This window comes from Meles meles, chromosome 5 (assembly GCF_922984935.1).
Source record: "Meles meles chromosome 5, mMelMel3.1 paternal haplotype, whole genome shotgun sequence".
In the NCBI taxonomy this organism is placed as follows: Eukaryota; Metazoa; Chordata; class Mammalia; order Carnivora; family Mustelidae; genus Meles; species Meles meles.
Genome location: NC_060070.1, coordinates 23,703,006 through 23,726,775, shown reverse-complemented (window position 1 = coordinate 23,726,775; position 23,770 = coordinate 23,703,006). Strand labels below are relative to the sequence as shown.

Below are 23,770 nucleotides of genomic sequence, written 5' to 3'. Positions count from 1 at the left end.
AGAAAAAAAATGAGCATGGTTTTAAATGATTGAGGTTCACAGGATGCTCTGTGAACGTGGGGCTTTCCCAGGTTGCCAGGAGCAGAGGGCTGTGCTCAATTTGCCTTAATTCAGTTCTCAGGTGTGGTAGAACATGGGAATCAAGTGTGGAATTTAAAAAACACACACTTGTCCTGACCCCATCCCCAGAAATTCTGATTTAGGAACTCTGGGGTGAGGCTCATTATCTGCATTTTTTGCAAAGTTCTGCAGGTGAATTTGCTCCGAGGCCAAGCTTGAGAACCCTTACCCTGGTTAATGAAGGACTTTAAGGGAAGGGTGCACCTTGCCCAAAGCCTGCTGGAGAGGCACTGGAAAGTTGTTCTGGATGAAGCCAGAGTCCCTGACTGACCCCTTCAGTAGCAGGCCATCATTTCTCCACCAAGCTGGAGACATCACTCTGCTCTGTCTTTGCTGTTATGCAAAAAGTTCCCATAGGCTCCCACTTGGTCCAGGCTTCAACTAGCTCAAGGCTGCTGCTTGCTGCCCTCAGCATGAGTCTCCTCTGCTCTTGGCTCACTCTTTGTCTCCCACTTGGGGGAAGAGGTGTGATCGGTTCCGTGCATCATTCCCTTGGGCTGTAGGCCCTTCCGGGTTTAGCGGCCTCTATCAGAGACTATCTCTCGCTTGGTTTGGCACTTGGGTCTGGGGCTGTTGACTATAAATAGCAAAATGGCAGGGCCATGCGACACAAAGCCCCCTTTGAAGAGGGTGTGGGCACCACCAGCGCCTCAGCAGGTAAAGAACCTGGCAGGTGCTTCTTTCTGGTAAGCCTAGTGTCTGCTCCCCCCTCCCTCAACCTTCCCTTAGAACCGGGTTGGGCCCCTCCTTGTCCTTCCCCAGCCTCTGAGCCTTTGCACGTGCCATACCCCTTACCTGCCTAGCCATGTGCTGTCTGTCCAGGCAGGCCCTTCCCAAATCCCTTTTCAAGCCCATGGCCTGGTCCTAGGAAATCCATACTTTTTCGATAGCAATATGAACCATATAACTTCTCCTGTATTATTATTATTATTTTTTAAAGATTTTATTTATTTATTTGACAAACAGAGATCACAGTAGGCAGAGAAGCAGGCAGAGAGAGAGGAGGAAGCAGGCTCCCTGCTGAGCAGAGAGCCCGATGCGGGGGACGATCCCAGGAATCTGAGATCATGACCTGAGCCGTAGGCAGAGGCTTAACCCACTGAGCCACCCAGGTGCCCCCCTGTATTATTATTTTGTAACTTTTATCTTGTTTCCCCAATCCATTTGAGCAACATTGGGGAAAGGATATTGCCTCCTAAGAAAGAGGTCCTTGATAGATGTCTGTGGACTGGCTAACTTTCTAAATCCCCTCCAGTCACCACCCCCCTCCTGGCCCACCCCCAACCCCTGGGAGGGGACTGTGGCATTGATAACAGAAATAAAGCCCATCAGGGAGCGGAGTAACCGGCACCACGTGTCAGCGAATCCTCACCTGATCGCCAGGCTCTCCTTATAAAGTGGAAGGACTGGGCTCCTTCCTGGTTTCTCCCCACACAGACCCTCACTTCCAACAGGGTTGTAGCTGTGTCTGACCAGCTGGGCAGCAGCAAGTCCTGCGGATGGGGGGTGAGAGTGGGTTTGAGTTTCAGTTCCTTCCCAAAGATGGCTGAAAAGCCGGCCATTTTGAGAATAGGATGAGCCGCTACATCACTGAGCCCCATGCCAAAGTGTGAGCGCTGTTTTTAGAAATGACGACAAGGTAATCAATATAGAAATGTAAGTCATCAGCTTTTTCTTTTCTTTTTTTTTTCCCAAGATTTATCTATTTATTTGACAGACAGAGAGAGAGAGATCACAAGTAGGCAGAGAGGCAGGGGGAAGCAGGCTCCCCGCTGAGCAGAGAGCCCGATGCGGGGCTCGATCCCAGGACCCTGAGATCATGACCCAAGCCGAAGGCAGTGGCTTAACCCACTGAGCCACCCTGGCGTCCCCATCAGCTTTTTCTTGATGGGTGACTGAGGGGGAAAAAAGGAGAAACTGATGGTCCTCAACACGGCTGGGGCATGGGGATGTTGACGTTGTTTTTGGAAAGTGGCTTAAAAAGTATGTTGTCTAAAACTTTCTGACGGATTGCAGCAACTTCTTACAAACTCATCAGCAGTGTCTTTATCTTGAAGTTCTTAAGTGGCGTATCCTGGCGTGCTGGTCTACCCCGAGCTGCTTTCCCAGGAGCTGGTAATCGGGGTGTGTGGTTTATTGTGAATGTAAAGGACACAGGTTGCGTTTTGTTCATTGTGAGGTATATGCCACTTAGCACCTAGATTACGGGACAAAAGGTAGAGTGGGGCCTGGTGTTCAAGTTGAAGGATCACCTTAAAGGGGCTCCTGGCTGGCTCAATTGGGTGGAGCATCCAACTCTTGATCTTGGGGTTGTGAGTTCAAGCCCCACACTGGGTATAGAGCTTACTTAAAAAAATAAATTTCTAAAAATAAAAGAAAAAAGGAAAAAAGGATCACATTAACAAGCCCATGTCAAACATCATGCACCGTGAGGGCTGTGCCTTATAATAGGGCAATAATTAACCCTCAATACTACCTGGTGCTGAATCCCAGCTGGAAGATCGTGCAAGTGAGTAGGAGAAGCTTTTGTTGGTGGCACAGGATATTTAAGCTATAATCAGGACTGTGCTATAATGATCACTGAGAAACTTATTGTTTTGTCTTCCTTACCCTTTTGTAAACCTTTCTAACACCTTGACTCAAATCCTAGTATTAGAAGTATGCGGTACACGAAGAAAGCTTAAGAATGGTTATCTAAACCCGTGCTCTTCACACTGGGTCCAGCATATTTAAAAAATGAGGTTGCAAAGAAAGAAAATACCAGACACTATCCCATGTAGCAAAGCAAAGTATTCTATGTTGAAACCGTTGTTATTTGCACATAAGTTGGTAAGTCACCACGTACAGTCATGACCTGTGTACTTTTTAGGCTGCAGGCCAGAGTTTGAGAATCACAGATCTCAACTGTTCTTGACTTCACCTCTGCTGTTCTCGGCGGTAAAGTTCCAAAATTTAATACCAAGCGTCATAGGGCACTGTTTTTTTGTTTGTTTGGTTGGTTTTTGTTCTTTAAAGATTTATTTATTTATTTGAGAGAGAGAGCACGAGAGGGAAAAGATCAGAGGGAGAAGCAGGCTCCCTGCTGAGCAGGGAGCCCCATGTGGGACTCGATCTTGGGACTCCAGGACCATGGCCTGAGCCAAAGGTAGCTGCCTAACCCGCTGAGCCACCCAGGTGTCTCGTTATAGGGCACTTTTTAAGGTATTTGCTGTATTTACTTTCAAACTGAAGACTACCTTCCTCTTACCCGTAGCTCTTTGGCCCCTTTTGTTATCTTGTTTTAACTCATTTTACAAATTAATAGGGTCTGTGTGTGGATTAACTAATACGAGGCCAAACCTCAAGAAAAATAAATTTTGACCTTAGATTGAAAAAAGCCCCAAAACACCCAAATCGAGGTTTACTAAACCTACTAACCCTAACCAAAGCCCCAGCAGAGAAAGGAACTTCCCAGTGCTCAGGCAGCCATTGGCCCTGAGCCTCTTGAATAAGAGATTTCATGGTCTAATAGCAGTCTGCTCAGAAAGCCTGGAAAAGAGTGAGCCGGGAGATGTTCTAGAAGTCCGAAATTGCCATGTCTCCCCGTCTCCCCTTGACTGGAAGGAGCCCGGTGGAAAGGGCTTCAAAGGCATCAAACGCCAGTTGCTTTCTCCTCTCCGGGCCCTGGTTGGCGTGTGGCTGGGGAGATCTGGGCCTCCGTGGAGCACCTTGCAGGACTGTTTATGTCTGTGCAGAACTTATCTCAGTGCTGCAGAGCTGGCCTCTCAGTCACAGGACAGGAGGGGAGGGGACAAACGGGGATTCAGGTGCCCTTATCTTACTCTGAGGGCCAATGCTAACCAACCACGCCACAGTACGCGGGGTCAAGGAAAACATCCAGTGCAGAAAATTTGATGTCAACAGTAATGAGGCATTTTATAATGGGATTTTCATTGGCCGCGTGGAAAAAAAAGTTGCTAGTTATGTAAGAAGCACTATTTGTGGTCACTTTTGGGCTTAGTGGTTCCCACTCGCTAAGTTGGCTGCGGCCACAGACCTCGGAAGTGGAAGCACCAATCTTCTGACCTGCAGGCCCGGGCATTTTCCTAAAATCCTTCCCATGGGGTGTGAAGCCGAATAAAAACAAGTAAACATGCTGTGGCAGGTTGGCACAGAAACCTTTGTGGCCACTTATCTTCCTATTTGGGTTGGGTATACTTACAGCGTTGGCAGAACTCAGGGTGTCCTTGGACTAAGAAGCAAATTAAGGTTGTAATTTTGCCTTTTTTTTTTTTTTTAAACTAATGCTTTTTGCATTGTACATAGAGTGACTTGGGATTCTAATACTCCCCGGGATTCTCAAAGTCTCCTACTCTTCGCCGTTACTGGCAAGGGCATGGGGGATTCCCTTTCAGTACAACACACTGGGGCTACTTCGAAGCCGCAGCCTTGATTTTCAAGTCAAGTTTACAGCATCAAATTCAACTGTGCTACTTTCCCAAAAGATTTCCTGACTCCTTTTATATCTGTGGATCACCAAAGTAATTAACTTTTCTAATGCCCAGATAAGGAAGGAACAATTAATATTTTGTCTCTTCTGAGAAATTGTGATCTGACTTTTGGATGTGCCCTTACATCGAAACACTTAGGGATTAGTTAAAATAAGAGCTCAATTCAATCTAGGCTTTTTTTCTTTGAGAAGATTATTGTCCTTTTTATTAAGAGATTATGAATTTTTTAAAATAAGTATAGTTCAAAGCACCAGAGAGTAAAAAACTCCTTCTTTAAAAAAATTTTTTTTGGGGCAGGGGGGACACTTGGGTGGCTCAGTTTGTTAAGCGGCTGCCTTCTGCTCAAGAGATGATCCCAGTGTTCTGGGATCGAGTCCCGCATCCAGCTCCTGGCTCACCGAAGAGCCCGCCTCTCCTGCTGCTCTCCCTGCTTGTACTCTCTCTCTATCTCTCTCTTTCTCTCTCTGTCAAATGAATAAATAAAATCTTTAAAAAAACAAAACCATTTTAACCCCCAAATCATATCTGTGTCATCTTGGCATCAGAGATGACCCAGGATGAGTTTAACTTAGGCCAACAAAAATTAAACTTTCCCCAGTAGGGTGACGCTTTCAAATAATCGCTGTAATTTTAATTTTTCCGATACAGATGAAGAACTAGCACTGGATGGCAGTTTTGACCAAGACCTAAAAAACTATCACAAACTCCAGTGGGAAACAGAATTCAAACCTGTGGCACAGCAGCTTCTAAACCGAATTCAGAGTCATCACACCTTCCTGGAACCCCTGTCTATTCCTTCTTTCTAACACGACGCAGCTTCGCAGAAACAGGAAGTCAGGTCTCCTTCATTCTTAAGCAGTGGTAACAAGCACAAACATTTGTTTCTTGGTATTGACAAATACTGAAAGTTTTTCAGATACTGATTTTTAGAGAGTAGTCTAAGGTTTTTAGAAGAAAGAAGCAATTTTTTTTCCTCATTAGGTATTATGGAAAAATGAATATAAATGTACTTTCTGCTATGAGAAATGTATGATGAAAATATATCCATGGGTTTTCTAAGTAAATGACTTTTTCTTCTGTTCTCTAGTCAGTACTTCAGTTCTAATCTTAAAATCCCGACTGAACAATTCTTGAATTGAAGTGTTTGTCTGTTCTGTAGTTAAGTGAGCTGTGCGATGAAATTAGATTTTTGTATATAGGAGGAATGGTGGTCTCTATGCTATGAGGAACACATTCCTACGTAAACATCCGTACTAATTCTTGTATCCTCTAAGAATAGCTTTCTGGTTATGACTAGTATTTTTCAGGTTCTCCTATTAAGAGCAAGAGTAAGCCAGAACATTTAGAAAAGACTTCTTTGGGCAATAAGTAAATAAGTAAATAAATAAGTAAAATAGATGGAAAAGGGAGTATTTTATCTCTTTCTTCTCACTTGAAATAAAATGACTAGACCAGACAGTCCTTCTAATTGTAAATTTCTGTGACGAGGGAGGTGACATAATGTCTTATAAAAGGGTCTAGGCTCAGGCAAATGGCAGAGCTCAGTTTGAATCCTAGCTATCTCCTGCTTCGGCCTTGGGCAAGCAACTTAATTTCTTTAGCTTCAACTGTAAAATAAGAATACTTGATTATAGTTCAGTTTGGAAAAACAACATTAAATGGACAAATTGCCTAGTACAGTGTCTGATGGGGTTAGTAGGTGCTCAATTAATGATGACATTAGGATGGTAATTAGTTTATTAGTCTGCCATGCTTTGCAGGGTAAGTTTGGCCTTTGAATGAATGACAAACGCCAAAGAAACTGAGATGGCCATTATCCTATATTAGCCAGGTAAGGATTTGGAAATAAAAGGAGATGTACCACTCTGCTGGGAGAAAAGCTGTTATTAATGGCTCCTTACCTTACAAAATGCCAAAACTAATGGGAAGAAAGCAGATACCCCAGACTGAAGCCCAGAATGGCTTTCAAAGGCCATTAGAAAATACCTAAATTTCCAGGAAGAAATAAACTTTCCTAGGGCCTTTCTAATCTGGGGCTTGTCTCTGGCAAGGACTCACCACAATCTCCTGAGGCCATGCCTTATTGTAGAGTGTGATGGGCTCATCTCTCAAAACCATTTAAGGATCTGTTTTTTTAAAAAAATTTTTTAAATTTTTTATCTATATCAGATTATATATTCTACTTTCAATGAAAAAGATTAAACTATTTCCCTTGCTAACACGGCCCCCTCAGTATTTATAACTAATCTAATAACTCATGGTGGAATACCACTATATCTGTTCTCCTTCACATAAACTCCTCACCTTCGGACTGATACGCAAGCTGGACCTCTTGGAGTCAGCTATCTGCCCCCCCCCCCACCTTTAAAGATTTTATTTTTTAAGTGATCTCTATATTGAACATGCGGCTCGAACTCACAACCCCAGGATCAGGAGTTGCATGTCCTACTGACTGAGCCAGCCAGGCACCCCTGCCTTTTTAAAAAAGGGATAAAGAACACATAACATAAAATTAACCATACTATTTTCAAGTGTACAGTTCAGCTGTATTAGGTATAGTCACCTTGCTCTTCAATAGAACTCTAGAATTTTTTCATCTTGCAAAACTAAAACTCTGTATCTGTTTTTTTTTTTAAATCCCCATATCCTCTTCCCCACCAGCTCCTAGCAACCACCATTCTACTTTATTTCTATGAATTTGATTAGTTTAGATACCTCCCGTAAGTGGAATTATACAGTATTTGTCTCTCTGTACTGGCTTATTTCCCTTAGCATAGTGTCCTCCAAGTCTGTCCGTGTTGAAGCATGTGACAGGATGTTCTTCCTTTTTAAAGCTGAATAATATTTCCTTGTATGTACATCTCATATTTTGTTTATCCAGTTATCGATCAATGGGCGATTGGGTTGCTTCTGCCTCATGGTTATTGTGAATCATGCTGCTTTGAACATGGTACGTAAAACTCTTTGAGATCCTGCTTTGAATTCTTTTGCGTATACATCTGGAAGTGGAATTCATGGATCATATAGTGGTTCTATTTTTAATTTGGGGGAGAATATCTCTACTGTTTCCCATGGAGACTGCACTGTCTTACATTACCACCAGCAGTGCACAAAGGTTTGAATGTCTTCACAGCTTTGCCAACATCTGTTATTTATGTTTTTATAGTAGTCCTCATAAGAGGGTGCAGTGATATCTCATTATGGTTTTGATTTGCATTTCTCTAATAATTAGTGATGTTGAATATCTTTTCATATGTTTGTTGACTGTTTGTATGTCATCCCTGAATTAATGTCCATTCAAGTCCTTTGCCTGTTTTTCAGTTGGTCTGAGTTTTTTGTTGTTGTTGAGTTGAAGGAGTTCTTTATATATTCAGGGAATTAACCCTTTATCAGGTAGGTATATAATTTGCAAATATTTTCTCCCATTCCATAGGTTGCCTTTTCATTCTGTTGATTGTGCCCTTCCATGCACAGAAGGTTTTTTGTTTTTTGTTTTTTTTTAAAGTAATCTCTGCCCAACATGGGGCTTGAACTCATGACCCAGAAATCAAGAGTTGCTTGTTCTACCAACTGAGCTAGCCAGGCCCACCATGGATGCACAGAAGTTTTGGAGTTTGATGTAGTTCTGTTTGTCTATTTTTTTTTTTTTTACCTTTGCTTTTGGTGCTATATCCAATAAATCATTGACAAATCCAATGTCTTGAGCCTTTTCCTGTGTTTTCTCCTAGGAATTTTATAGTTTCAGTTCCTACAATTAAGTCCTTAATCTGTTTTAGTTGATTTTTGTAAATGATATAAGAGTCTAACTTCATTCTTTTGCACATGGATATCTAGTTTTCCCAGCATCATTTGTGGAAGTGCAGTCACTCCTCATTGAACATTCCTGGCACCCTTGTCCATCATTTGGCTATATGCATGAACGTTGATTTCTGGGCTTTCTGTTCTATTCCATTGCTCTATATGTCTTTTTTTTTTTCTATATGTCTGTCTGTATGTCAGTACCACGCTGTTTCAATTACTGTAGCATTGTAATATGTTTTGAAATCAGGCCATGTGAGACCTCCATTTTTTTTTTTTATAGAAGTATAGTTGACCTACAATATTATGTTAGTTTCAGGTATACAACATAATGATTCAATAATTTGCATTATGAAACGCTCACCAAAGGAAGTTATCATCTGTCACCATACAAAGTTATAACATTATTGACTATATTTCCTAATGCTGTACTTTTCATTCCCATGACTTCTTTAGAACTAGTTTGTACCTCTTAATCCCCCTCTTTAAAAGATGTATTTATTAGAGAGCAAGTGTATGTGAGTGGGGAGGGGCGGAGAGGAAGAGGAAGAGAATTTCAAGCAGACTGTGCTGAGCATGGAACCTGACACGGAGCTTGATCCCACAATCCTGAGATCATGACCTTAATCGAAACCAAGAGTCAGTACACTTAACCAGCCAAGCTACCTAGGCACCCCCCTCTTAATCCCTTTCATCTATCTTGCTCATCCCCTCATGTCTTCAACTCTGGCAAGTACCAGATTATTCTTTATTTTCTAGTCTCCTTTTTTTGTTTGTTTGCTTATTTGTTTTTAGATTCCATATATAAGCAAAATCATGCAGTATTTGTCTTTCTCTGATTTATTTCACTTAGCATAATACCCTGCAGGTCCATCCATGTTGTTGCAAGTGACAAAATTTCATTTTTTATTGCCACATAATATTCCTTGCATGTGTATATATACTACATCTTCATCTATTCATCTCTCAGTGGATGCTTACATTGCTTCCATAACTTGGCTATTGTGAAAAATGCTGCAATAAGCATAGGGTGCATATATCTTTTCAAATTAGGGTTTTCCATTTCTTTGAGTAAATACCCAGTATTTACTTGGAATTACTTGATTACTTACAAGGAATTACTTGATTATATAGCATTTCTATTTTTAAATTTTTAAGGAACTGCATACTGCTTTCCATAGTGGCTTCACCAATATACATTCCCACCAAGAGTGCAGGAGGATTTCCTCCCCCCACCCCCCCATTTTTGCCAACACTTGTTATTTCTTGTCCTTTTGATAGTAGTTGTTCTGAGTGGTGTGAGGTGATCTCTCATTGTGGTTTTGATTTGCATTACCCTGATCAGTGATCTTGAGCATCTTTTCATGTGTCTGTATGTCCATTCTTTGGAAAAATGTCTAATCAGGTCTTCTGCCCATTTTTAAATTAGATTCTTTGGGTTTTTTGGTGTTGAGTTGAGTGAATTCTTTACATATTCTGGATATTAACTCCATATTGGACATATCATTTGCAAGTAGCTTCCCCAGTCAGTAGGTCGACTTTTCATTTTGTGCATGGTTGCCTTCACTGTGCAAAAGCCTTTTAGTTTGACATAGTCCAACAGTTTATTTTTGCTTTTGTTTCTCTTGCCTGAAGAGACCAATCCAAAAAATGTTTCAAAGACTGATGTCTGTGAGTTCACTGCCTATATTTTCTTTTAGGAGTTTTATGGTCCCAGATCTTACATTTAGGTCTTTAATCCATCTTATTTTTTCTGTGTGGTATAAGAAAATGATCCAGTTTCATTCTTTTGCGTGTTGCTGTCCAGTTTTCCCAACACCATTTATCGAAGAGACTATTCTTTCCCCATTGTATATTCTTGCCTCCTTTGTCGTAGATTAATCGACCATTTAAGTGTGGGTTTATTTCTGGGTTCTCTGTTCTTTTCTGTTGATCTATGTGTCTGTTTTGTGTCAGTAACATACTGTTTTGATTACTTTGTAGTGTAGTTTGAATCTGAGGTTGTGATACCTTTAGCTTTGTTCTTCACAAGATTGATTTGGCTATTTGGGATCTTTTGTGGTTCCATACAGTTTTCAGATTATTTCTTCTAGGTGTGTGAAAATACTAATGGTATTTTGATAGAAATTTCACTGAATATGTAGATTACTTTGGGTATCATGGGCCTTTTAATATTTTCCTGTTCATGAGCATGGTATATTTTTCTGTTTATTTGTATTGCCTTTAATTTTTTTCATCTGTGTCTTACAGTTTTCAAAGTACGTATCTTTTGCCTTGGTATTTTATTCTTTTTGATGCAATTGTAAAAAGGATTGTTTTCTTAATTTTTCTTTCTGCTAGTTATTAGTGTATAGCAATGAAATAGATTTTTGCATATTAATTTTGTATATTGAAATTTTACTGAACTTATTTATTACTCCTAAAAGGTTTTTGGTGACGTCTTTAGGGTTTTCTGTATATGGTGTCTTGTCATCTGCAAATAGTGATAGTTTTACCAATCTTACCTTACCAATGTGAGTGCCTTTTATTTGTTGTCTGATTGCTGTGGCTATGACTTCCAGTAGTGTATTGATTGAAAGTGGTGAAATTGAAAATCCTTGTTCCTGATCTGAGAGGAAAAGGTTTCCATTTTTCACCATTGAGTAACTTAGCTGTGGGTCTGTCATATATGGCCTTCACTATCTTGAGGTATGTTCCCTCTGCACCCTCTTGGTTGAGAGTTTTTAATCATGAACAGTTTGTCAAATGTTTTTTATCCTTCATTTTCTTAATGTGATGTATCATGTTGATTTGCTGATAGATATTGAATATCCTTGCATCCCTGAGATAAATTCCACTTGATGGTGATAAGTAACCCTGTAAATGTATTTTTGAATTCAGTTCACTAAGATTTTGCTGAAGATTTTTGCATCTGTGTTCATCAGGGATATTGGTCTGTAATTTTCTTTTTTTGTGGTTTCATTGTCTGGTTTTGGTATTAGAGTAATGCTGGCCTTATAGAATGAATCTGAAGCATTCCTTCTTGTATTTTTTGGAATAGTTTGAGGATAGGTATTAGCCACCTTTAAATATTTGGTAGAATTCACCTGTGAAGCCATTTGGTTCTGGACTTCCTTTTGTTGGGAGTTATTTATTACTGACTAGTAGTAATCAGTCTGATCAAATTACCTATTTCTCTTTGATTCTGTCTTGGAATATTGTGTTTCCAGGAATTAATCCATGTCTACTAGTTTGTGCAGTCTGTTGGCCTATAGTTTTTCATAATAGTCTCTAATTATCCTTTGTATTTCTGTGGTGTCAGTTGTAACGTCTCTTTTATTTCTGATTTTATTTTTGAGTCCTCTCATTTTTAACTGATGAGTCTGGCTAAAGGCGTATCAATTTTGTTTATCTTTTCAAAGAATCTGCTCTTAGTTTAATTGATATTTTCTATTTTTTTAAGTCTCTACATATTTCCACTCTGATCTCTATTATTTCCTTCCTTCTATTAACTTTGAGCTCTGTTCTTTTTCTAATTCCTTTAGGTGTGTGGTTAGATAGCTTATTTGAAGTTCTTCTTGTTTCTTGAGGTAGGCCTGAATTGCTATAAACTTCCCTCTTAGAAATGTTCTTGGTGCATCCCAAAGATTTTGAACCATTGTTTCCCATTTTTATTTGTCTCCAGGTATTTTTTTAGTTTCCTTTTGATTTCTTCATTGATACACTGGTTGGTTAGTAGCCTGTTTATCCTCACCTTATATCTGTATTTTCCAGTTGTTTTTTTTTTCTCCTTGTAACTGATTTCTAGTTTCATAATGTTATGGTCAGAAAATATGCTTGATAGCATTTTAATGTTAAATTTACTGAGAGTTGTTTTGTGGTGTAATATGTGATCTGTCCTGGAGAATGTTCCATGTGGGCTTGAAGAGAATGTGTATTCTGTATTTGGATGGAATGTTCTGTGTGTATCTGTTACATTGTTCTGCTCTGTGTCATTCAAAGCCACTGTTTCTTTATTGACTTTTCTGTCTGGATCATCTATCTATTGATGTAAATAGAGCATGAAAGTCCCCTACTGTTATTGTATTGTTGTCAGTTTCTTTCTTTATATCTGTTAATATCTGCTTTATATATTTATGTGCTCCTAAATATCTAGGTATTTACAATTGTTTAAATATGTTACAATTGTGTAGATATTTAAATTGTTATATCTTCTTATTGGATTGATCCCTTCATCATTATGTATTGCCCTTCTTTGTCTTTTGTTATAGTCTTTGTGTTAAAGTCTATTTTGATGTAAGTGTTGCTATCCCTGCTTTTGTTTTCCACTTCCATTTGCATGGAATGTCTTTCTCTAGCCAGTTACTTTCAGTTTTTATGTATCCTTGGATCTGACATGAGTTTCTTGTGGCAGCATATGAATGTATCTTGTTTTTTTAATCCATTCATTCTTTTGATTGGAATACTTAGCTCAATTACAGTTAATTATTGATAAGTGCGTCCCTATTGCCATGTTAATTATTTTCTGATTGTTTTTGTAGTTCTTCACTGTTCCTTTTTTCTTCTCTTGTCTTGTGATTTGAAAACTTTCTTTAGTCTTGTGGTTGGATTCCTTTCTCTTTATTATTTGTGTATCTATTATAGACTTTGGGTTTGTGGTTGCTCATATATAACTTCCTCTGTATATAGCAGTCTATGTTAAATTGATGGTTGCTGAAGTTCAAACACATCTTAAAAGCACTGCCTTTTTACTCCCTGTGTGTTTTATGTGTATGATGTCCTATTTTACATACTTTTGTTTTGTCCATCTCTTAACTAATTTTTATAAATAGAGTTGATTTTACTACTACTTTTTGTCTTTTCACCTCCATGCTAGTTTAATAAGAAATTCATCTATGTTTTTTTATGTTTGCTTTTTTACCAGTGAATTTTTTTCCTCTCATAATTTTCTAACTTCCAGTTATGGCCTTTTCTTTTCCATTTAAAAGCATCCTTTTAAGATTTCTTCTAATGTTTAGTGGGATGAACTCCTTTAACTTTTGTCTGGGAAACTCTTTATCTCCTTCAATTTTGAATGATAACCTTGCCAGGTAGAAGATTCTTGGCCACAGATTTTTTCATTTCAGCACTAAATATGTCATACCACTCATTCTTTCCTGGCCTGCAAAGTGCCTGCTGAAAAAGCAGATGATCACCTTGTGGGATTTCCCTTATATATAACTATTTGCTTTTCTCTTGCAGCTTTTAAGATTCTCTACTTATCTTTAACTTTCAACATTTTAAATTGCTATGTGTCTTGGTAAGGACCTCTTTGGGTTCAACTTGTTTGGGACTGTCTGTGATTCCTAGGCCTGAATGTCTGCTTCGTGGCCTGCAATAAGGAATTTTTCAGCTATTATTTCTTCAAACAAGTTTTCCTTTACTTTTGAGAAATTTCCTTTTGGGACTTCTATAATGTGAAGTCATTATTCTTGATGTTGTTGCAGGGGTCTGTCTCTTAACCTATCCTCATTTTAAAAATTCTTTTTTCTTTTTGCTGTTCAGCTTGAGTACTTCCCATTACTCTGTCTTCTAGACACTGATCTATTCTTCTTTACCCTTTAATTTGCTGTTGACTCTCTCTAGGGTATTTTTCATTTCAGTTATTATATCCTGTAGCTCTGGTTGGTCCTTCTTAATATTTTTAAAAAGATTTTTATTTAATCATTTGAGAGAGATACAGAGACAGAGATGGAGAAAGAGAGCACAAGCAGAGGGAGAGGCAGAGGCAAAGGGAGAGGGAGAAGCAGACTCCCCACTGAGCTGGGAGCCTGACATGGGGCTCGATCCCAGGACCTGGAGATCATGACCTGAGCTGAAGACAGATGCCTAACCATCTGAGCCACCCAGGCACCCCTTTAATATTTTTTAATCTCCTTGTTGAAGTTCTCACTAAGTTTGTCTACTCTTTTCTCAAATCTGGTAAGTATCTTTATGACTGTTACTTTCAATTCTTTATCAGATAGATTTCTTATCTCTATTTTGCTTTGTTTTTTTTTTTCCCCTGAGGTTTTTGTCTTATTCTTTCATTTAGAACATATTCCTCTGTGTCATCATTTTGTTTGACTCTCTGTGTTTGTTCCTATGTGTTAGGTAAGTTAACTACATGTACTAGTCTTGAAAGGAGTGGGCTTACATAGAGGCATCTTGTGGGCTCCCATTCTCCCTCATCACCAGAACCAAGTGCCCTTGCAGTGTCCCCTGTATGGGCTGCATATCCCCTCCTGTTATGACACAACTGCTGTGTGCACACTGGTGGACAAGGTTGGCTCCCAGTATGGCTGGTTGCAATGAATGACATGATTATTGCAGATGCACTAGTGGGTAGATCTGGCCTCCTGCTGTGGCTGGTTGCAATGACCAGTGCAGCTATTGCAGGAAAACTGGTAGGCAGAACTGGCCTCTGGTGTGACTGGCTGCAATGACTGGCATGCCTATTGCAAGGATGCTGGTGGGTGAGGTTGGCTCATCCCTTTCCCAGGAAAAGATTTGCTTTGGAGTGGTGCCAGTACTGCTAGGGCTGTCCATGGTGTAGTGGAGCACTAGTGACTTTGGGGGGATGCTGGTCCCAACTGAGGCTACCTGCCAAGTATGGTGGGGCAGAAGCCAATTTTGGAGGCTATGTCTGCTGGGTGGGCCCTCAAAGAAATACCAGAATAGCATGAGCATTACTAGCAAGGTAGATGGAAATCAATAGTACTGGCTCTTGCCAGCATCAGGCCAGCTAGGCTGAAGGAAGGTAAGAAAAATTGGTGCCTATTTGCATTTCTGTTCCTGGAGAAAGCTCCTACAGATCTCTGCCTCTCTGACACATACAATAAAATTAATTAATGAATCCCTTTCATGTATAATCCAAGCACTTTTCAAACTGCTGTTTCTGTACTGGGTCTTGGACAGAGTCCTAAACCACTATCTCTTTAAGAGCAAAGTCTTAGTTTCCTATAGCTCTCCAGCTCTCCTGGAGTTAAGCCTCACTGATTTTCAAAACCAGACAGCATGGGGGCTTGTTTTCCCAGTGCAGGTCTTCAGGGTTGGGATGCCCAGTGTGGGGCTTAGTCTCTTTGCTCCACATGGAGAACATTTACACCTGTGATATCCCTCCTGCTGTGAGTGGCTATCTTGGAGGTTTCATTCCTGACCATGTCTATTCTCCTCCTACCTTTCTCAGTGTGGATTCTTCTTTGTCTTTAACTGTCAAAGATGGGTTCTGCCATTCTTCAGGTTATTTTCAGGGTGAGTTGCATTATATATAGCTGTTGCCTTGGTGTATCCGTGGGAGGAGATAAGCTCAGGATCCTCTAACTCTACCATCTTCTTGGAATAAGCCAACCTTGTTCTTTGGGGTCCTTTGAGACTCCATATGAATTTTAGGATGGATTTTTCTGTTCTTGCAAAAAATGACATTTTCAGAGTTTACATTGAATTGAACAATATCCTGAAGGCTTTCAATCCATAACCATGAATGTCTTTCCATTTATTTGTGTCTTCTTTTAATTTCCTCACAGCAATGTATTGTAGTTTTCAGGGTATAAGTCTTACATCTTCTTGGTTAAACTTATTCCTAAGTGTTTATTCTTTATGATGCTATTATAAATAGAATTGTTTTCTTAAGTTTCTTTTTAGATTGTTCATTTTTAGTGTATAGAAATGCAGCTTATTTTTGTGTGTTTATTTTATATCCTGTAACTTTGCTGAATTTATTAGTCTTAACAGTCTTAACAGGTGTGTGTGTGTGTGTGTGTGTGTGTGTGTAATCTTTAGGGTTTTCTGTGCATAAGATCATGTAACCTGCAAACAGATAATTTGACTCTTCCTTTCCAATTTGAAGACCTTTTCTTTTTTCTTGCCTATTTTTTTAAGATTTTTTATTTATTTGAGAGACAGAGATCACAAGTATGCAGAGAGGCAGGCAGAGAGAGAGGTGGAAACGGGCTCCCTGCCGAGCAGAGAGCCCAACGCAGGGCTCGATCCCAGGACCCCGGGATCATGATCTGAGACGATGGCAAAGGCTTTAACCCACTGAGCCACCCAGGCACCCCTTTCTTGCCTATTTGTTCTGGCCAAGACTTCCAGAGCCATATTGAATAGGAGCGGTGAGAGTAGTCATCCTTGTCTTGTTCCTGATCTTATAAGAGAAGCTTTCAGTCATTCATTGAATATGATGTTAATTATAGGCTTTTCATATTTGGGCTTTATTACATTCAGATAGTTTCCTCCTAATTCTATTTTGTTGAGTGTTTTTAATCATGAAAGGGTGTTGAGTTTTGTCAAATGCTTTTTCTGCATCAATTGAGATAATCATGTTTTTTGTTATTGCTTTTATTTTTTTTGTTTTGTTCTGTTTTCTTTTTTTTTTTTTTCTGTCCTTCCTTCATTCTGTTAATGTGGAGAATTACGTTGATCATTTGTAGTATGTTGAACCATCCTTGCATTCCAGGAATAAATCCCATGTCATAATGTGCTGTTGAATTTTCTTTGCTAGTATTTTGATCAGAATTTTTGCATCAATATTCATCAGGGATATTGGTCTATAGTTTTCTTATTATGTCTTCTTTTTAAATTTTAAGGTTTTATTTTAATTCCAGTTAATGTACGTATTATATTAATTTCAGGTGTACAATACAGTAATTCAGCATTTCCATACATCACCTAGTGCTCATAACTAGTGCACTCCTTAATCCTCATCACCTATTTAACCCATCTCTCCTCACCCACCCCCTTCTAGTAACCATCTGTTTGTTCTCTCTAATTAGGAGTCTGTTTCTTGATTTGTCCTTCTCACTCTCTCCCTTATTTTTTCCCTTTGCTTGTTTGTTTCATTTCTTAAATTCCACATGAGTGAAATCATATGGTATTTGTCTTTCTCTGACTGACCTATTTCACTTAACATTATATTCTCTAGCTCAATCCATGTTGTTGTAAATGGCAAGATTTCATTTGTTTTTATGGCCAACTAATATTCCTATGTGTGTATGTGTCTGTGTGTCTGTCTGTCTTTCTGTGTACATGTATGCCACCTCTTCTTTATCCATTCATTAGTTGAAGAACACTTGGGCTCTTTCTGTAATTTGGCTATTGTGGATAATGCTGCTATAAACATAGGGGTGCATGTATCTCTTTGAATTAGTGTTTTTGCTTTTTTGGGGAGGGGGTAAATACCCAGTAGTTTGATTGCTGGATCATAGAATAGTTCTATTTTTAACTTCTTGAGGAAACTCCATAATGTTTTCTGGAGTGGCTGCACGAGTTGCATTTCTACCAATAGTGCAAGAGTGTTCCCCTTTCTCTACCAACACCTGTTATTTCTTGTGTTGTTGATTTTAGCCATTCTGACAAGTGTGCAGTTTTGATTTGCATTTCCCTGGTGATAAGTGAGGATCGATACATTTTCATGTATCTCTTGGCCATCTGGATGTCTTTGGAAAAATGTCTGTTCATGCCTTCTGCCCATTTCTTAATTGGATTATTTGTTTTTTGGGTGTTGAGTTCTATGAGTTCTTTATAAATTTGGATCCTAACCCTTTATTAGATATGTCATTTGCAAATGTCTTCTCCTATTTTAGTTTTGTTGTTTCCTTTGTTGTGAGAAGCTTTTTGTTTTGATGTAATCCCAATAGCTTATTTTTCTTTTGTTTCCTGTGCCTCAGAGGACCTACGAAAAGAAGTCGTTACATCCGATGTTAAAGAAGTTAATGTCTGTGTTCTCCTAAAGGATTTTAATGGTTTCCTGTCTCACATATAGGTCTTTAATCCATTTTGAATTTATTTTTGTATGTGGTGTAAGAAAGTGGTCCAGTTTCATTCTTTTGCATATTGCTATCCAGTTTTCCCAATACCGTTTGTTGAAGAGATTGTCTTTTTCCCGTTGTGTATTCTTTTTTGCTTTGTTGAAGATTAATTAATTGACCATGCAATTGTGAGTTTATTTCTGGATTTTCTATTCTGTTACATTGATATGTATGTCTCTTTTTGTGATAGTACTGTATTCTTTTGATTACTACAGCTTTGTAATATAACTTGGAGTCCAGAATTGTGATGCCTCCAACTTTGTTTTTCTTTTTCAAGATTGTTTTGGCTATTTGGGGTCCTCTGTGGTTCAGTACAAATTTTAGGATTGTTTGTTCTACTTCTGTGGAAAATGCTATTAGTATTTTGATAGGGATTTCATTAAATCTGCAGATTGCATTGGGTAATACAGACTTTAAAAAAAAAAGATTAATTGGTTTCAGAGAGAGAGAGAGCATGCACATGAACATGCAAGTGGGGAGAGGAGCAGAGGGAGAGGGGAGAGAGAATCCAAGCAGACTTGAAGTGACCACAGAGCCCGGCATTGGGCTCAGTTCCATGACACTCAGATCATGACCTAAGCCTAAACCAGGTTAGATGCTCAACTGACTGCACCATCCAGGTGCCCTGGGTAGTATAGACATTTTAAAAATATTCTTCTAATCCATGAACTTGGCATGTCTTTCCATTTCTTTGTATCTACTTCAATTTTTAAATTTTTAATTTTTTAAAAAATATTTTATTTATTTATCTATTTGTCAGAGATTGAGAGAGAGAAGGAGACAGAGAAAGAGCACAGGCAGGTGGAGAGGCAGGCAGGGGCCAAGAGAGAAGCAGGCTCCCCACCAAGCAAGGAGCCTGATGCGGGACTCGATCCCAGGACCCTGGGATCGTGACCTGAGTGAAAGGAAGCAGCTTAACCAATTGAGCCACCCAGGCATCCTGTTTACTTCAATTTTTTTAATCAATGTTTTATGGTTTTCAGAGTACAGGTCTTTCTTGTCTTTGGTTAGGTTTATTCCTTGGTAACTTATTATTTTTGGTGCAATTGTAAATCGAATTGTTTTCTTAATTTCCCTTTCTGCTCCTTCATTATTGTTGTTTAGAAATGCAACAGATCTCTGTAGATTGATTTTATGTCCTGAACTTTACTGAATTTATCAATTCTAGCAGTCTTTTGGCGGTGTCTTTGAGTTTTCTATATATAGTATCATGTTATCTGCAAATAGTGTAAGTTCTACTTCTCCTTACCAGTTTGGATGTCTTTTATTTCTTTTGTTGTCTGATTGCTGTGATAGGACTTCCAGTACTCTGTTGAATGAAAGTGGTGAGAGTGGACATCTGTGTCTTGTTCCTGAGCTTAAGGTAAAGGCTCTCAGTTCTTCCCCATTGAGGATGATGTTAACTGTGGGTTTTTCATAGATACCCTTTATTGAGTTTGTTCCCTGTAACTCTACTTTGTTGAGGGTTTTAATCATGAGTGGATGTTGTACTTTGTCAAATGCTTTTTCTGCATCTATTGAAAAGATCGTATGGTTCTTATTCTTTCTTTTATTGATGTGATGTATCAGGTTGATTGATTTATGAATACTGAGTCATCTTTGCAAGCCAGGAATAAATCCCATTTGATCATGGTGAACGACTTTTAAAATTTTAACCTATTGTTGAATTTGATTTGTTAGTTTTTTTTTAAGATTTTATTTATTTTTTTGACACAGAAGGAGAAAGAGAGAGATCACAAGTAGGCAGAGGGAGAGGGGGAAGTAGGCTCCCTGCTGAGCAGAGAGCCTGATGTGGGGCTCAATCCCAGGACCCTGAGATCACAACCTGAACTGAAGGCAGAGGCTTAACCCTCTGAGCCACCCAGGTACCCCAGTTTGTTAGGATTTTGATGAGGATTTTTACACCTATGTTCATCAGAGATACTGGTCTGTAGTTCTCTTTTTTTGTGATGTCTTTATCTGGTCTAATGCTGGCCTCATAGAATGAATTTTGAAGTTTTCTTTCATTTTCTAAGATTTTGTAGTAGTTTGAGAAGAATAGGTATTAACACTTCTTTAAATGTTTGGTAGAATTTGCCTGTGAAGCCGTCTGGTCACAGACTTTGGTTTCTTAGGAGTTTTTTGATTACTGATTCAATGTCTTTGTTGGTTATCAGTCTATTCAAATTTTCTTTCTTCCTGTTTCAGTTTTGGTAGTTTATATGTTTCTAGGAATTTCTTCTAGGTTGCTGAGTTTGTTGGCATGTAGTTTTTCATAATATTCTCTTATGATTTTTGGTATTTTTATAGTGTTATTTTTCTTTTCTCATTTGTGATTTTATTTGGGTCCTTTTTCTTTTTTTCTGATAAGTCTGCCTAGTACTTCATCAATTTTATTGTGGTTTTTTTTCCCCTCAAAGAACTAACTCCTGGTTTCATTGATCATTCTATGTTTTTTAGTTTGCATGTAATTTATTTCTGCTCTAATCTTCATTATTTCCTTCCTTCTACTAGTTCTAGGTTTTGTTTGTTGTTCTCTTTTTAGCTCCTTTAGGTGCAAGGTTATATTTTTTTATTTGAGATTTTTCTTGCTTCTTGAGGTAGGCCTGTATTGGTATAAACTTCCCTCTTAGAACTGCCTTTGCTACATCTCAAAGGTTTTGGACCATTGGGTTTTCATTTGTCTGCACGTATTTTTAAATTTCTTCTTTTATTCATGATTTACCTTTCATTGTTTAGTAGCAGGTTATTTAACCTTCCTCTATTTGTGGTCTGTCTAGATTTTTTCTTATGGTTGACTTCTAGTTTCATAGCATTGTGGTCAGAAAATATCCATGTTGTGATTTTGATCTTCTTGAACTTATTCAGGTTTGTTTTCTGGGCTAATATGTGATCTATTCTTTAGAATGTTCCATGTACACTTGAAAAGAATGTGTATTCTGCTGTTTAATGATGGACTATTCTGAATATATCTGTTAAATCTGTCTGTTTCAGTGTGTCATTTAAAGCCATTGTTTTTTGTTGACTTTCTGTTTGGATGATCTGTCCATTTCGGTACAGGGGGCATTAAAATCCCCTACTATTGTATTACTATCGATTAGTTCCCTTATGTTTTTTGACCATTTTATGTATTGGGTACTTCTATGTTGGGTGAGTAAATATTTATAACTATTGTATCTTCTTGTTGGATTGTCCCATCTATTAGTGTATAGTGTCCTTCTCTTTTGTTACTCTCCTTGTTTTAAAGTCTCTTTTGTCAGATATAAGAATCGCTACTCTGCCTTCCTTCCTTCTATCCGTTGACATGATAGATGTTTCTCCATCCTTTCACTTTCAACTTTCAAGTTGCAGGTGTCTTTAGGTCTAAAATGGGTTTCTTGTTGGTAACATATAGATGGGTCTTATTTTTTTTTAATCCGTTCTGTCACCCTATGTCTTTTTTTTTAAGATTTTATTTGTTTATTTGACAGAGATCATAAGTAGGCAGAGAGGCAGGCAGAGAGGCAGTCAGAGAGGGAAGGGGAAGCAGGCTCCCTGCTGAGCAGAGAGCCTGATGGGGGGCTCAGGACCCTGAGACGATGACCTGAGCTGAAGGCAGAGGCTTTAACCCACTAAGCCATGCAGGTGCCCCACCTTATGTCTTTTGATTAGAGTGTTTCGTCCATTTACATCAAAGTAATTATTGCTGGATATGTACTTATTGCCACTTTACTACTTGTTTTCTGGTTGTTTCTGAAGATTTTCTCTGAGCCTTTCTTGTCTTTCATGTTTTGGTCATTTTCTTTAGTGATATGTTTGGATTTCTTTCTCTTTATTCTTCGTATATTAGTGTTTTTTGATATATATAGTTACCATTAGGTTTGTATATAACCCCTCCTCCATATAGCCATCTCTTTGAAGTTGATGGTTGTTTGAGTTTGAACTCCTCTCCTCTCCTTCCCATGTTTTAGATATATGTTATTATATTTAAAACTTCTTTTGTGAGTTCCTTGGCTGATTTTTTTTTTACAGAAATATTCATTTTTATAGCTTTTTGTGTTTCCTACCTCTATACTGTCATTTTTGGTCCCTCCTTTCCACTCAGAGTCCCTTTTAATATTTCTTGCAGATCTGATTAATGGTCATAAAGTTCTTTAGTTTTTGTTTGTTTGGGAAACTCTTTATGTCTCCTTCTATTCTGAATGACAGCCTTGTTGGATAGAGTGTTCTTGGCTGCAGATTTCCCCCATTCAGTCCATGCCTGTTCCTTCTGGCTTACAAAATTTCTGTTGAAAATTCTCCTGGTAGCCTTACGGGTTTTCCCTTGTAAGTTAATGACTTCTTTTGTCTTGCTGCTTTTAATTTTTTTTTCTTTATCTCAATATTTTACCAGCTTAATTACAGTATGTCTGGTGTGGGTCGTCTTTTGTTGATTTTTGTTGTGTGTGCTCTGTGCCTTCTGGATCTGGATATCTGTTTCCTTCCCCAGGTTAGGGAAGTTTTCAGCTATTATTTCTTCAAATAAATTTTCTTACCCCTCTTCTCTCTTTCTGGGACTTCTATAATGTGAGTATTGTTACATTTGACGTAGTCACTGAGTTTCCTAAGTCTGTTCTCATTTTGCATAATACTTTTCTCTCTCTTTTGTTCAGCTTGACTACTTTCCATCACATTGTCTTTAGGTCATAAATTTGTTCCTCTGCTTCTTCCATCCTGCTGTTCATTCCATCAAGCATATTTCTCATTTTGTTTATTGTGCCCTTTATCTCCGCTATATTATTCCTTATCTCTGTGTTAAGGAACTCATTCATATTTTTTACTCCTAAGTTCATGAGTATCCTTATGCTCCTTACTTTAAATTCCTATCAGGAATGTTATTTATATCTGTTTCACTTAGATCTCTGGCTGTGGCCTGGCTTATTCTTTCATCTGGGATAACTTTTTCTCCTCATTTTGTCTGCCTCTCTATCTGTTTCTGTGGGTTAAGAACGTCAGTTGTGTCTTCTGCTCTTGCAAGTTGTGACTTTACAAAGAGGTCCTAGAATGCCCTGCAGTGCAGTGTCCTCTGTTCACCAATGTTCATCACTGGCATTTCAGGAGAGTGTCCTCTTTGTGCTTCTTATGCCCTGCTGTTGTGCTTGAGTCACTCTTCCTTTCAATGCAATTGTCTGCACTGACTCTCTGTCTGTTGTGGGCTGTGCTTGCTCTCTCTTGTGTCAGTTGGACCCACGCAGACCAGCTCAGAGGGAGTGTGCCTGCTGGGGTAATTGGGAGCAGGGTGCCAATGTTAGCAAAATTTGTGCTGGGCCACTAGTCCTAAGCTGAAGACCCTGAAGTGCTGTGGTGGCTGAGGGCTGTGCACCCTGGTGGGGGTGTGAGGCTGGGCAGGGTCAGCCAGCACAATTGAGTATTTGGGGATGCCCGTCTGAGCAGAGTGTGGCAGTTGGGCACAATGTGGAGGGGCAGCTGTGCACCTGGTGGCTGGGTAGGACACCCGTGCAGCTTAACAAAGTTTGCCCTGGGCCCAGGGCTGGAACTAGCAGGCTTTGAGGAGGTGAGTCCTTAAGGAAAACCCGTGGGTGTCATACATTGCTAGCA

At 39.0% G+C, this 23,770-nt stretch overlaps 1 protein-coding gene across 1 annotated transcript in view; it reads left to right on the top strand.

Moving 5' to 3' along the window:
- The window catches only part of ARMC2 (armadillo repeat containing 2), a 110,862-nt gene extending 105,231 nt beyond the window's left edge, over nt 1-5,631 (top strand). Inside the window, exon 18 of the mRNA XM_046004179.1 lies at nt 5,259-5,631. Coding sequence (XP_045860135.1) covers nt 5,259-5,416 — 158 coding nt within the window. The 3' untranslated portion in view covers nt 5,417-5,631. The remainder of the gene's footprint in view (nt 1-5,258) is intronic.
- The last annotated feature ends 18,139 nt before the right edge of the window (nt 5,632-23,770 follow it).